The following is a 16,242-nucleotide window of genomic DNA, read 5'->3' as shown; positions in this document are numbered from 1 at the left end:
GCCTTCAATCAGCAGTTCCCAACTTAGAAGGATGTAAGCTACCTGTCCTGCCACAACAGTGCAGACCACAAACCTTAATGTAAAACAACTGATCTGAAGCCCAAGTGCTTTAACCAAAAGACTTAGAATAACAGTTACAATTTAATCAGGCTAGTACCAGGCAATAATAAATGCAGCAGAATAAACACAATTGAGTACTTTTAAGAAGAGGCAAAATCAAAATAAGGTAATAAAGTAGGAAGAAACACAAATACAGTAAAGCAGACAAAGTGCAATTTTTTTATAACAATAGACAACAACCAAACTGATTTAAACAAGTTACCCAATTAACCAGTAAAAAAACCTCAGAACTGAGCCCTGTTCCAGCAGTCTTCAATCAGACAAGTTCAGGGCCTAAGTGGGTATGACTACTCAAATGTTCTCTCTGTATTAGGCAGGATGAGCTAATGAGACTAGACTAGGATAGAGATGGGATAGGGCTGAACAGATGGGAATGGTAGGAGTGTCTGAAATCAAAATATGATGTCACTGTACTCGGGTGAGTAAACAAATGGGCCTGGGATAGGGCTGAACAGATGGGAATGGTAGGAGTGTCTGAAATCAAAATATGACCTCACTGTACTCGGGTGAGTAAACAAATGGGCCTGGGATAGGGCTGAACAGATGGGAATGGTAGGAGTGTCTGAAATCAAACTATGACCTCACTGTACTCGGGTGAGTAAACAAATGGGCCTGGGATAGGGCTGAACAGATGGGAATGGTAGGAGTGTCTGAAATCAAAATATGATCTCACTGTACTGGGTGAGTAAACAAATGGGGCTGGGATAGGGCTCAACAGATGGGAATGGTAGGAGTGTCTGAAATCATGACCTCACTGTACTCGGGTGAGTAAACAAATGGGCCTGGGATAGGGCTGAACAGATGGGAATGGTAGGAGTGTCTGAAATCAAAATATGATCTCACTGTACTCGGGTGAGTAAACAAATGGGCCTGGGATAGGGCTGAACAGATGGGAATGGTAGGAGTGTCTGAAATCAAAATATGACCTCACTGTACTCGGGTGAGTAAACAAATGGGCCTGGGATAGACCTGAACAGATGGGAATGGTAGGAGTGTCTGAAATCAAAATATGATCTCACTGTACTCGGGTGAGTAAACAAATGGGCCTGGGATAGGGCTGAACAGATGGGAATGGTAGGAGTGTCTGAAATCAAAATATGATGTCACTGTACTCTGTTGAGTGAGCAAATGAGATGGACCCAGGAGGAGTGTTCAAACACAAATTTACAGGAGGGGCGGTCAGTTCCAAAGCCACCAAGATTAATACCACAACAAGAACAGGGAGGGTGGGTGGGTAGGGAAAACTAACTGCAAAGAGAGAAAGAGAGCTCACAATTTTCAGTGAACAAATAAATAAGCAGATAAATGCAGTACTATTTGTAACACAATATTCAATGAAACAAACAGAAAAAATAAAATGCAGTACTGTCTTATAACACTGCAAGTTTCTACATAGCTTGTAATAAAGTTGATGTATTATGCCATTTGTGACTCTCAAATCCTTACATACGTTTATTTATTATTTTCATATATGTTAAACATTTAGAAGGATCCACTGTAGAATATAATACTCAGAAACATGGCATTTATCCAAAACTTAAATCCATCTCAACAGTTTTTGTAGGACAGGACAGCAATCATCCCTCTATCACTCATAACATCACTGGATACGTATTATTACTTTAAGGTTATGCAGTCTCGGGGTGATGGAGATGAAACACTTAGTTTCAGGGCTCACTCATGGTATTAGGTTAATGGGCTACAACCCCCTCCATTTTCATTTACGAAAAGGTAATTTTTATTTGATTTACTTTATTTATTAAAATAGATAACTTTCCCATTCTTGGGGTGCAGAACTTGGCCACCGGTGTACTGCACATATTAGCTGGGCTGTGTTTTAAAATAACTCAATAGTTTAGACATATGTCCTCACTGAAAAATAGGAAGTTGTGCCTTTTGACAGCTCTTCCAATGGTTCTGGGTAAGGCAAAAATAGCAATAGCATAGCGAAGAAAAACTTGTAAACCACAAAAAAGGCTCCAAGGTAGTCACTCGGTCAAGATTTATTGTCCACAAACACCAATAAAATCCAATAAATTTGACAAAACGACAAAACAGAACAAAATTTCTATCATAGTACTAAACGCTTTCACCCTCTAACACATACAGGCATCATCAGAGTACATCTAAAAACATGAATAAACTACTATTAAATAAATAAACTTTTTTTAAGAGATTTATATTTTTTGTCATAGACAGAATCCCTACACATGGACAAAATGGAGGTGACTTAAATTATCTGTTGGAAGCCAAGGAATGTCTTTGGCAGTTGAGGCTGAATGCTAGTTCATTCCCTGGTATTAATGGCCAAATCTCTATATCAAGTATTTTAAAGATTAGATCTTTGTGTATATAATGTAAATATACAAGGAGAAATTTTATGAACAATTTTTAAATGAATTTTTAAACAGTGTACTTGTATTTTATAATTATATTATTTAATTATTAATTAACTAATATTCCATTAATATTTATTGGACAATAGTTTTATTGAACAACCAATCAGGGGTGTTGTGTAACAGAAGTTTATTTATTTAATAGTAGTTTATTCATGTTTTTAGATGTACTCTGATGATGCCCGTATGTGTTAGAGGGTGAAAGCGCTTAGTACTACGATAGAAATTTTGTTCTGTTTTGTTGTTTTGTCGAATTTATTGGATTTTATTGGTGTTTGTGGACAATAAATCTTGACCGAGTAACTACCTTGGAGCCTTTTTTGTGGTTTAAAAATAGGAATAGCGTCAAGGCTGCTCAGGCTGTAACTCCAAGTAGCAAGCAGCCAAGTCTGTCCTCATGGCTTAAGGCAGTCTGTCCTGATGTAGGTGAATTTTCTGAAAAATAGTGAAAATAAAAGGAGCTGCGGTTGTGGAGACAAATCTGACTGCAAATGTAGGTGCTCATCTCCGACTCAAACAGCATGCATCTTTTTTTCTGATGTCTTATAACAATGCATAAAATATGAAAAATCACACCATATTATCACATTATAAGGTAAGTTAGTATCATTGACTATTTTCATTGTGCAAACATCATACGCCTTCTTTTTTGTATGTACACATCATATGTACACATTTATACAAATTTTACTTTTAGACTCAGTTACTACACCATCTAGATTTTTTTAAAAAGCTTGACTACTGCCTGTATCGCATAGCTCTTTTAGGTATTTCAGATTTATAGCACCATTAAGTTAAAATCAAGAGGCTTTTTGTGCTATTAACACTAGTGTAGTCATCTGACAGGATGAATTAGGGTGATGTTACGCTACGCCATTCTTTCCTGCATTGAAAAGTCGTAGTTTTCCTTGGAAATGCAGACCAGAATTATTCAGTTTGGGTCCTCCAAGCATGTTTATGCCCTTCTTTCTGACCAGTCAATGTACATGGGGCTAGATTCCAAAAGAGTTGCTCTCAGTGTAAGTAACTTACTCCATCGTAAGCCTGCCCTGATTCAAAAAGACTTGCTCTTGGTGTAAGTGACTTCCTTTGGTGTAAGGTTCATCTATAAACAGACTTACACCAGGGGCCAGATTCCAAAAATCTAGTTCTCAGTGTAAGTGATTTACTTTGTTGTAATACACCAAAGTAAATCGCCTACACAGAGAGCAAGTCTTTTGGAATCGGACCCATAATCTTTTCATGTCTCAGGATAGTGAATAAGTTGAAGAATGAGTCAGGATAAAATCACCCCTTTCTGCCACAAAACTCACACAAGCCCTTAGTTACTATCTGACCCATCTTCATATGTTAAATGGTAACATTTATTGGCACCATGTGATAATAAACAGTCTCAATACATCTCCCAGTTTCATACATTAAGTGATTACTATCACTTGGTGCCAAGAAACAACAGTTCTAGTCCTCGTCCAGATTTGCCTTCTAGTTCAACCCATTTTTTGGTATTTTCTTTTAGATGAGCTATGGTTTCCCTCAGAAGAAGGCTTGATGGTATACCATCTGATAGGATGTTTGTCGGTATGTTTCAGATGTAACATTGTACAAAGCATGTCTTGATTAGTCCACTACTAAGTGCATTATTCATTAATCCATCTGTGACTGTCTGCTTTGTTCTCAAACATTGTTGGGGACACCTCTTTTCAACCGATTAAAAAAAGGAAAACCTTTTTGTTTTGCTTGTTTTGTAATAATTTATTTTTGAGTGTTAACTCTGCCAGCTGATGCTATGTCATTGTTCACTAGAAGTTAAGAAGTTCTGTCCTGATGCAAGTTATTTACCTGGCTGGAACAGTATTTGATGTCAGCCAAAAGTGCTCTTTGCAGCACCCACAACATGCCCAGTAATGACTCCTTCTGCAATTCATATGGCGTTACATGTATTGGTAGCACATTTACAAGACCAAATGACATTTTTATATCATCTGAGAAAGTTTTGACCACTTGCAGTTGTGCTTTCAGTTCCTCATCTGATGAACTATACAGTTTTAAATCATCTGCAAAAGAGAATCTGAGACGTCTTTACACTTCATTATTTTCTGGGAGGGAAGTTTTATCCATGACTTAATCTGTTAGGTAGACAGCTTAATGGGTTAAGGACAAGACAAAAGTGTAGTAGTGACAAAAAGTCACCCTGGAATACCCCACTTTGAATTTTTATCTATGGAATAATAATTTGTCCTTTATCATGGTTTAGCTGCAAAGTGGTTTGCCACTCTTTTATGGTCACTGTGATGTAATCGATCAGTGTGGGGTGTATCTTATGCATTTTTAAGCACTCTTTTATCCGTGAATATGGGATACTGTTAATTTTTATAGTCTATCCATACCATACTTAGATTCTTCTCCTTTTTACAGTTTTCCATTATGACTTTATCAACAACAAATGATCCTTTGTTCCATATAACTTTCTTTTGTTATCCTTTTGTTCTACTGCCATGATTGAGTTTCTTCTAACTATAAACTCTGTTGGCATCAATTCTAGTGTATAGTCTGTACATTGTCAGAAGGCAAGTTATTGGTCTATAGTTTTAGGATAGCTTGCAGGTTTGCCCTTAAGTAAGAATATTGTTTTTCCTGTTGTTAGCCAGGTTGGTATCTGTTCACGTGTGCATATAAATAGTTCTTATCTAGGCTAAATCTTCATGTAAAGATGTTAATGCATTTAGCCAGAAGCATGCATCTTACTGTAAGGTCTGACTGCTAAAGTAACAGATGCTTGTATTGAACTGCTCAAACAAAATCTTTTGATTTGTTGGGACAACAGAATGCACTTTGCTCAGCTGTGATATCTCTAAGAACTGTGTGTACATCACCTCTAGAACGATTTCTGAAATAACCGTTCTTCTTCAGTCTACAAGAGAATAATAAAAAAAAAAAAATTCTGAGTGTCTGTTTACACTGCACCTGTGAACTCAGCCAGATGGCATGAAATCAGATTACAACCTCACCATCATGTAATTTGTTTAAGAAATGTCTCTCGAGATTGATTTGCAAGTAATACAATGTCTCTCCTTGTAGGAAAAGATTTTCATTCAAATTATGGGAGACAGGAAGTGCAAAAGTCTGGCTGCCTGTGAGAAACTCATGTAAGAAAACTGGAGCAGTTTATTTACTCTTTATCAAATTGCACAAAATACAATACTTTATCAACGGATAATTTGTTATTTTGATTTCATAGTGTGGAAATCTGAGTTATCCACAAACATCATTTCAGCTTGCTTTATGCGTATATTTTTGTTTGGTGGAATTATGGGCTTTTGTAAGGTTAATGTTTTCACAGTTTTCTTTTTTTTTTCAGCATGCACTGCAGAAGGCAGAGGGATGGTAACTGACACGCTCTTCTCATTTGTGCACCAGCGGCTTTCTAGCTCCTGGTGGGCCAGTTGCCTGCTTGCCCTCATTTTGTACACGATATGCTCTGGATACTCCAACTTTATCAACCAAGTGTTTTTTTCACAGTATCGCTATGGATACCCAGCAGTCCTTGCACTTTATCAGGTAATACTGTTTTGAGTTGTATTCTGTTCCATTTATTTGTTTTTCCATTCGGTGATTCTGCCTGCTGTAAAGGTCACTTTATGTCACATGATAACAAATCACGAATTAACACGATGTACTTGCTTCACAAAGCAAGATGTTTGTCTGGTAGTTACAGAACTGACAATGGACACTGAAAATAGCTGTTTAAATTCAACATTAGATTCTGACATTCAGACTGTGATCTTTAGCCAGATTTCTTTTTCTTATGTAATTTTGTGTTCAGTTTACATGTGAAAGGACAAGTACAGTTGTAATGCCTGGGTCACAAAAGGATGGCAGTAGTTTATTTGATGACTGTGTTGAATAAATCAGACACAATCCCTTTACAGGGGGCTACAGAGGGAGCCACAGTGCAAGCAATACAATTATAGCTATAAATTTACAACCGTTGCATTAATTAATAGTGATCAGCAAAACATGGGAACGGAGGTAGCATAAGTGAGCCCCTGAGTAATGTGAGCAGGAATCCAAAAGTCTGAACCAGCTGTGAAACGGTCACCCTTGAAATAAAGGTAAAACTATTCCCCCCACCTAACTCCCAGAACTTCTCTAAGGTAAATTATCCCCTATTAAGGGACAGCATAGTTAGTTTCCAAGCTCCCTCAAATCCAGAAAACACAGAAACCCATACAGATGCATACACAAAAGCCCTGTATGACTGTATAAACAATTACATAGAAATGGCAGTACCAGACTGAAATTAACCCAGTAAGAACAAGAAAAACAAACCAAGTAATAAAGTCAGAAGGAAGGATAAAGTCTTCGGAGCTGAGTGACGCTTCAAAAAGCTTTATTAATTAACAATGTTAAGCACTTTAATCCCCAATGTGTCAGGACTTCTTCAGAACAAAGTACAAAGAGATTACACCCTAATTATATACCTTGTGGGCAGTTCTAAATTATCAATCCGGTCAATTAAGTAAAATGCAGTACATTGAGGAAAACTGCAACCCTTAAAATCAACTATGACATTTTTTTTAAACTTTTAACACGTTACATAAAAAAATCCAAAAAAATTAACTATTAAGACTAAAAATACAAACAAATGTAATATAGTATATTATATTAAAAAAAGACAACCCCCCCCCCACAACACACATAAAAACCTAACCAAAACTGAAACATGGTTTGCACTAGGGAAATCCTACATGTTATAAAAACTTGTAAAATTAAAACCCATTACAATACTACAAAAATACACACACACATATATATATATATATATATATATATATATATATATATATATAGTATATATTTTTATCCAGTTTCCTAAAAAAAAATTAAAAAATTAGTTATAAATGAAACCTGTCATGCCTTTCATTCCAGTACCTTATAAAAAATAACAGGCCTTCAACTTCAAAATACTGACAATAGAAACATTGTCATTAAGCCCTGGGATTGAGTGGCATTGGTATTTAATTGCCATTTCAACTCAAGATACTCTAAATAATCATCAATAGAACCCCCCCCCCCGGTCTCTCAGTTTTGTCTGATCGATTACACAAAATTTAAACAGGTGCTCTGGGTGGATTTTACTATGTCTTGCCAAGGCATTGTGCTCATCCCCCTTCCCAATATCATAATAGTGTTCATACACCCTTTGCCCAATGGTTCTTTTCATTTTCTCAATATAAAATGCGAGACATGAATTACGTAATGACAGACAGAGTGCTTCATTACTACTACATAGAAATCTATGGTTAAGATGGACCTCACCAAATCCACTGACTAAGACAGAGGGCCCTTCGAACATATACTTGCATAAATTACAGTTTCCACATTTTGCCATTTTCCCTACCTGTTTAGTTGTCACTGTTCTTTCTAAAATCGTTTTACAGCATTGTGCCTTTTTATATACCATCACTGGTTTTGGTCCAGCTATATCAAGATGTTCACTGTTCATACCAAAAACTGTCCAGTTCCTTTCCACTATCTCTTTTAGGCCCTCAAACTGTTCTTTATTTGTTAGTATTAAACCATGTTGGAAACCATCCCCTCCATTAACTTGAGTCCTTGGGTCCTGCCGTACAGTGGAGTTAGCTCCATGAACATTTCCTAGTAGAGAGAAAAAATGTCCTGTCCTCCTTTAACTAACTACTTCACTGAAGATGTTTTTAAAAAATTTGTCCGGATGCCCCCTCCTAGAAAACATTTCCTTCAGGTTTTAGCATTTCAACCTGGAAATCATCATCATCATCATCATCATCATCAGAGATCATCCAAGCTAATCTAACACACAGCCCCTTAACTATAGATTTCTTTTGGTATAAAGGGTGGATACTATTGTAGTGAATAAATTAGTTAGAATAACTAGGTTTTCGATGTATTGTAGAATCAAAACCTTTTTTATCATAGTTCCCCCTAAGGGAGATGTCTACAAAATGTCCTGAGTCACCCTGAATATCCATGGTAAAAGATAAAAAATTAGTAGTAGAATGTAGATATTCAAAGAATTTGTGTAGTCTCGACTCTATATCATTCCAAAAAAATATCATACCGTCCAAGAAACGCCCATAGTAAAGCCAGCAATCCTTAAAATCTGAATTAAGTACATAATTTGTTTTTCAGTTTGATAACACGGCATTGGCAAATATGGGGGCATAAGCTGCCCCCATGGACACCCCAGTTTTTTGCCTAAAATGTGACCCTCAAAGGTTAAAAAATTATTCTCAAGCACAATTTCCATGAACTCCCTCAGGACGTCTAACCTGTTTGGGCTAATACCTGTCTTAACTCTTAAATATTCATAAAACCAGTCCACTCCTGTCTGTCTAGTGGTCTATCTGGCATTATGCAATTCATGTCCTGTATTTTATATTGGAAAAATGAAAAGAACCATTAGGCAAAAGGTGTATGAACACTATTATGATAGGAAGGGACAATTGCTTGCAAGACATATTAAAATGTACCCAGAGCACATGTTTACATTTTGTGTAATCAACCAGGTGAAACTGGGAGACTGGGGAGGGGGTCCTATTGATGATTATTTAGAGTCTCTTGAGTTGAAATGGCAATTAAAAACAAATGCCACTCAACCCCCAGGGCTTAATGACAATATTTCTATTGTCAGTATTTTGAAGTTGAAGGCCTGTTATTTTTTATAAGGTACAGGGATGAAAGGTGTGATAGGTTTCATTTAGTAATAATTTTTTAATTATTTTTTAGGAAACTGGATAAAAAAATATATACAATATATGTGTAATTTTTGTACTATTATAATGGGTTTAATTTGACACGTTTTCATAACATATAGGATTTCCCTAGTGCAAGCCATGTTTCAGTTCGGGTTAGGTTTTTATGTGTGCTGTGGGGAGTTTGTCTTTTTGTAATATAATATACTGTATTACACTTGCTTGTATTTTTATTCTTAATTGATAATTTTTGGGATTTTTTATGTAACGTGTTAAAAGTTTTAAAAAAAATTTTCATAGTTGATTTTAAGGGTTGCAGTTTTCCTCAATGTACTGCATTTTACTTAATTAACCAGATTGTTAATTTAGAACCGCCCACAAGATATATAATTAGGGTGTAATCTCTTTGTACTTTGTTCTGAAGAAGTCCTGACATCTTGGGGACGAAAGTGCTTAACGTTAATTAATAACGCTTTTTGAAGCGGCACTCGGCTCTTAAGACTTCATTCTTCCTGGTGACTTTGTTACTTGAAATTAACGCAGGTCAAACCATGAAAACAAGCCACTCTGGTGGACACCTGGTATTAATAGGTTGTACAACAAAAGAAAGAAGATCCTGTTGAGAAGTAAGAGGGAATGTGCACAACAGAGAAAAAAGTCCATCATTAGTCTAAGTAAGTAAATCAGGGAACTAGTCAAGTCTCTGAAAGCAGACTTTGAGGTAAAAATCCAAAGGTAAAGATAACCATAAGGCATTTTTCACTTATGTCCGCAATCCTAAGAGCAACACCCAACAATGTGTGGCATCAGTTGTAGATGGCATCACCTATACTCAGCTGGAAAATATAGCAAATCTGCTGGCTGACAAATTCAGCTCAGATTTCAGCTCCCCATAAGCCCCAGTTCTCCCCCAAGAAATACACTTCACCACTCCACCACCAGTTATCACCAAAGAAGAGGTTGTCACTATGCTCTCTAAAGCTAAAAACACAGCTTCACTGTGGCCTGACGATATACCAGGTTGCCTCTTAAACAGCTTAAATCAGGACTTATCAGACCCATTAGGATGTGTAGTTAACCACAGTCTCTGGACTGGCTTTGTCCTGATAGAGTGGAGGACAGCAACAGCCATCTCTTTGCATAAAGGGGACCATCTACTGACCCGGGAAATTACAGACCTATAAGTTTGACCAGTCTTATATGGAAGGCCATGGAAACAATAATCATGGACCTGATAAACAATGACAGAAAACCTCCAAGCACTGGACCCAACCCAATTTGGCTTTGTCAAGGGCAGGTCATGGCTTCTGAATCTGGTGGATTTCTTTAAGATGATCTCTAAGGCCATGGATGAGGATAAAACAGTACATACTACCTACTTCAACCTGACCAAGCCATTTGACACAATTCCGCAGTCAAGTATTATAAATAAACTCACAAACCTGGGCATAAATCCCTACATCACCTGATGGGTAGCCACTTGGCCCACAGAAAGGACACATGTAGATAAAGTGGGTTAATCCAGGTCCAAGAAGAGGCCAAATACTTGTGGTGTGCCATAGTTCTCAGTGCCAGGACTACCCCTGTTCACAATATACTTCTTAGTAGTCAAGGCTAATGTGGAAGACCTCTGGATGACAAAGTTTGCCAATGAATGCAAGCTGGGGGCAATCACTGAATCACTGAATCCCCTAATTATATACATATCGTTCAGGGAGGGTCTGGATCAGACAAATGATTAGTGCCAGAGCCATGGCCTAAAACTAAATGTGAAAAAAATGCATTATTATTATACCCTTTGGGAAGTCAAATACCCCTGCAAATTACAACATCTACAGCATACCCCTAAGAGTAGACTCAGAGGTGAAAGATCAAGGTACAAAGATAAATAGTAGCCTGAACTTTCACCACCATGTGTCTACAGTGGTGAAGAAGTCCTTTTATGTGGCATAACTTATAAGTAAAGGTACGGTATTCAGATCCAAGGAAATTATAGTCCCACTGCACTCAGCCCCCATTAGGCCAATAATCGAGTACAATTTGCCATTTGGCATGTACTTCACAAGGCACTTACAGCAGCTGGCTTGACAATGGAGGTCTCTCACAAAGAAAATACAGGGTGTAAACAACATGTCCTATCCAGATAAACTAAAATCCCTATCACTTTGCTCTCTCTCTCCTACTGACTATTAAGGGGTGGCCTATGTCTGACGTATAAGGCATTCACAAATCCAGCCCTGATGAAGCTGCTTACATCCACAAGAGAAACAGCTGAAGGGTCACCCAATCTACGGATCTAAACTTTTTCAGCAACTCAAACAAAACATGCTGGAAAGACAGATATGTGCCTCAGAGATTTCCCCGTCTTTGTAACAAACTTGCTATTCACATTAAGCAGAGTCCTTCCTGGCCCTCTTCAAATGCAGTTTGGATCAGTGGATGGGAATCACAAATTCACACCTAGTGTAGTGTCTGTGTCCCTTATGGACAGGGACAATCTGTAAGATACTCAAGGCATAGGCACAAATCCATGCCATCCTCTTGCCCCTAGGGGCCATATATTGTGTAAAATTAGGTTATATTGGGTAGGCTTGTAAGGGCTGTTAAGCTGTTAGCCTAGTACTCTCCTATGAAACTATGAACCTAAAAGACTGAATGGCCAAAAAACAGACTGATATATATACCATGCCTGAGATTGCTATTTCTCAAAATAATCCCATTTTTCCAAGGTAAGGCAATCTTGGAGTTGGTATATAAAAGTTTAGGGTGTGTGAAGGGCTGCCTACCACACTGGGGAGGGAGTGCAAGGGGGGGATTGTTACAAGTGACAATATTTTGATAGGGAGTCACTTGATGAACTGGTACAGAATGTTGGCAAGCGTAAGTAATAAAGAAAAGTGCTTTGACATTCATCCAGTTACCCATCAGGCCACTTTGATATACACAGCTTCCTGTCTATAACATCTCTGTTTGTAGAGGGCTGTGATGATTTCTTTAATGTATGTGAGAGCAAGTAACAAAATTTCCAGCAGCAAGATGTTGGTGGTTGGTATAATGGTTAAGATATTTACCTTACAGACATAAAGTATAGGGTTTGATTTTTGCCTTTGAAGAGAAATTGATGAGAAAAGCTCACTCAGCCATTGACTGTTGTGAAGGAACAGTTGGTTTGTTGTTATTTATATTGCTTTATTGTAATTTGTACAGCTTTATTGCTTTCTTCTGTTATGTATATTGTAGTGCATTTTCATGACACTGTGTTGTAACAATATTCTGTTTTCTGTTGCATATTTAAACTAGGAAAGATGTGAGAGCTTTGTCTTTTGTGAGTCACACAGAAATTAAATTTCCCTGACCCTTCCACCCTGGTGTTGTGTTTTTATACTCACTGCCTCTGTAGTTGCCCGTTCCTTATGTTAACTTGATCACATATTTCCTTTCCTCTCTTCTTTCATTGGTTATTGTTAGTAATTAAAAGTTATCATTTTGTGAAACCACTCCCCTTCAGCTGTTTAAATTTATTGGTTCCTCCCACTGTATTCCATAGAGCCAGAATACTAAGTGACCACCCCCATCCAATCTAGCTTGCTCTTTTAAAATTAATGACTGTCCCCTTAGATTGCTAAAGCTTGAGTTACCCCCTCTTTCATATATAACTGCTAAGCGCACACTGCATCTCTTTAAGATATCAACCCATTTTTCCATCTTACCTTTAAAATATGCAACATCTGGTCCAAGACCACCAATTATGAGAGCCCACATTCTACCTCTCAGTAGTCATCTTGGGATTAGTGCTTCTGCTTTGCTTCTGTTGAGAGAAGAAGCAGAGGGCATTGATTCCTGTCTTTCTATGATTGGGCAGTGAGTTTCTGTGTGGGACCTTCGTGATTACTGTGGCTGCTATTCATAGCACCTACTAGGCAAGGGTTACAACAACCTTACAGACCCCTGCATCACCTAGGACAAGACTGTTGGTCTGTGAAGAGCCTTTGGCCTGCTTCTTATCTTAAAGTTTTGCTTCTGGTGACAGAAGAAGCAAAGGGGCATTGTATCCCAGCAGTCGTGGTCATCCACCCTGCAGGTAATAGCCAGTTATATGAATCCCCTGCATTCATAGATTCATATGTGCTTACTAGGCTAATGTACTAGGTCCCTTATAAGCCTAGTTCAAATGTGACTCATAGCAATGTTATCTGCAATAGCAAAGAGGCAATCCTCACATCCTCAAACTTGTATGATACTCAAAATTCAACTGCACATTGAAATCTTCCTCATTAAAATTATCAATAGTAGGAGAGACATGACATTCCTCTGGTGGCATCCTACCCCCTCCTGGAACATATTTGACTTAACACTAAGAAGGCAGATAAAGATGTCACTGTGTAAATATAGGGGCTGAATGGCAAATAAAAGTGGCCCTGGAACCCCATTCTGCTCTAACACATCCCATAACACATTACAGTGCACACAGTCATGGGCCTTCTTCAGCTCCACAAAACACATGCAGACTGTACTGGTGAACTTCCATGTCCCTCTAGTATCTGTGCAAAGATACAGAGTGGTTCCATTATTCCACAAGATACAGAGTGGTTCCATTATTCCACAAGATACAGAGTGGTTCCATTGTTCCACAAGATACAGAGTGGTTTCATTGTTCCAAAGATACAGAGTTGTTCCATTGTTCCAGAGATACAGAAAGGTTCCACTGTTTCAGAGAAACAGAGTGTTTCCATTGTTCTAGAAACACAGAGTAGCTCCATTGTTCCACAGATACAGAGCGGTTCCATTTTTGCAAAAATACAGAGTAGTTCCATTGTTCCACAGACACAGAGTGGTTCCATTGTTCCACAGATACAGAGTGGTTCCATTGTTCCACAGGTACAGAGTGGTTTCATTGTTCCACAGGTACAGAGTGGTTCCATTGTTCCACAGGTACAGAGTGGTTCCATTGTTCCACAGGTACAGAGTGGTCCCATTGTTCCAAAGATACAGAGTGGTTCCATTGTTCCACAGATACAGAGTGGTTCCATTTTTGCAAAAAAATACAGAGTAGTTCCATTGTTCCAGAGATACAGAGTGGTTCCATTGTTCCACAGGTACAGAGTGGTTCCATTGTTCCACATGTGCAGAGTGGTTCCATTGTTCCAAAGATACAGAGTGGTTCCATTGTTTCACAGATACAGAGTAGTTCCATTGTTCCAAAGATAGAGTGGTTTCATTGTTCTACAGATACAGAGTGGTTCCATTATTCCACAGATACAGAGTGGTTCCATTATTCCACAGATACAGAGTGGTTGCATTATTCCACAGATACAGAGTGCTTCCATTGTTCCACATCCAAGACAAAGTCCACATTGCACCTCCTGAGGCACAGGCTCAGCTGTTGGACGGAATCTCCTTTCCAGCACTGTGGCACAGCCTTTCCCAGGGAAGCTGTGGATTGTCATCCCTTTGTAATTTGAACACACCCTCCTGCCACCTCACTTTCTGAAAATTAGAATGACTATTCCAATTAGCCAGTCCAGAGACACCATCCCTACTTTATAAGTAACAATGAAAGTACACATTAACCAGACCACCTCTGCATTATGCAACATTTTCAGCATTTTAATGGGATCTCATCCACCCTGCAGCTGTGCCACCATGGAATTGTTTAACTGCTATAGTGACCTCAACCACCAAAATGAATTCAATACCACATGTTCTTTCTGGCACAGTCTCCTCAATGTAAATCATTTATTTATTTAGTATTTGTTCACTGGGTAAGTGGACTGGTTTGTTGACCTTTTTTAGCCATGACCCCAGCTCAAAGAGTAGAAAATACACCCCAGTCTTTTAATCAACAATATTATGTACAACTTTAATACATAGCAAAATTCAGAACATAATGGTAAGATAGAATGCAGAGAGGGTAAGATTAAAAGATCCAGTCAGACTGCATCGAGAAAGAGAAAAATATATACAAAACACAAGCTAAGATATGCATAAAATGTAGTGCAGTTAGACATTTAATACATAAACTCATGTATACATGTGAAATGTTTGCATATACTATGCCACATTAAGAGGCCGAAAAAAGTTTATTAAATATATTCTATTACTCATGATATGCGATGGTAGGTTATCTAACCATTGTTATGGTAGCATTTGCAAGTAGATTCATAAAAGAGATGCTTTTTAAGTGCATCTTTGAAGCTTTTAATAGTTTCCAGATTTTTGATGTCTTGTAGGCTGGTGGTCCCAGGTAACAGGTCCCAGTCTCGTAAAGGCTCTTTCATCTACAGCAATTTTAAATTGAGGGCATACTTGAGAAAAAAGTTGTCTTGTATACTTGTGAGTACATAAAGGGTGTCTTGTAAAGGTAGTTTCACTCTTAAAGGGGGGTAGTGACTGTATTTTAACTCCTTGTAAATTAGAGTACTTGGAAGAAAAGTGACTCTATGAGGCACTGAAAGCCGTTTGGAATTTTTAAGAAAATTGTAATGGTGTATCTGGGGGGGTTCTGCTAATATAATGACTCTGCAAATTTTATTCTCAGTTATCTGTATTCTGTGAGTATTGTGGGCTAAATGCATAATGAGAAAAGGATTGCCATATTCAAGCTTGGGTATTAGAATATTTTTAGCAATGGCCTTGCGAGCAGCAGCAAATGGAGACTGATTTTGTAACATAGTTTTAATCGAGCAAGGACTTTTTTAGTTACAAAATCTGTGTGTGTGTGTGTGTGTGTGTGTGTGTGTGTGTGTGTGTGTGTGTGTGTGTGTGTGTGTGTGTGTGTGTGTGTGTGTGTGTGTGTGTGTGTGTGTGTGTGTGTGTGTGAGCATGTGTACGAGCATATGCACGTGTGCGTGCGTGTATGCATGTGTGTGTGTGTGTGTGTGTGTGTGTGTGTGTGTGTGTGTGTGCATCTGCGGGTGTGTGTGCGTGTGTGCGTGCATCTGGGTGTGTATGTGTGTGTGCTTACATGTGCGTGTGTGTGTATGCACTCACAT

At 38.2% G+C, this 16,242-nt stretch overlaps 1 protein-coding gene across 2 annotated transcripts in view; it reads left to right on the top strand.

Annotated features, from left to right (window-relative positions):
* RUFY2 (RUN and FYVE domain containing 2) overlaps positions 1 to 16,242 on the top strand; it is a 2,497,315-nt gene that overhangs the window by 578,513 nt on the left and 1,902,560 nt on the right. For both annotated transcript variants that reach the window (XM_044055761.1, XM_044055763.1), the window contains 2 exons: positions 5,595 to 5,662; positions 5,875 to 6,074. In XM_044055761.1, the coding sequence (XP_043911696.1) occupies positions 5,595 to 5,662; positions 5,875 to 6,074 (268 nt within the window). The remainder of the gene's footprint in view (positions 1 to 5,594; positions 5,663 to 5,874; positions 6,075 to 16,242) is intronic.

Source organism: Protopterus annectens, chromosome 14.part0 (genome assembly GCF_019279795.1).
Source record: "Protopterus annectens isolate FY-2018-M chromosome 14.part0, PAN1.0, whole genome shotgun sequence".
In the NCBI taxonomy this organism is placed as follows: domain Eukaryota; kingdom Metazoa; phylum Chordata; order Ceratodontiformes; family Protopteridae; genus Protopterus; species Protopterus annectens.
The sequence above is the reverse complement of the archived record's forward strand: the minus strand, read 5'-3'. Positions and strand labels throughout refer to the sequence as shown.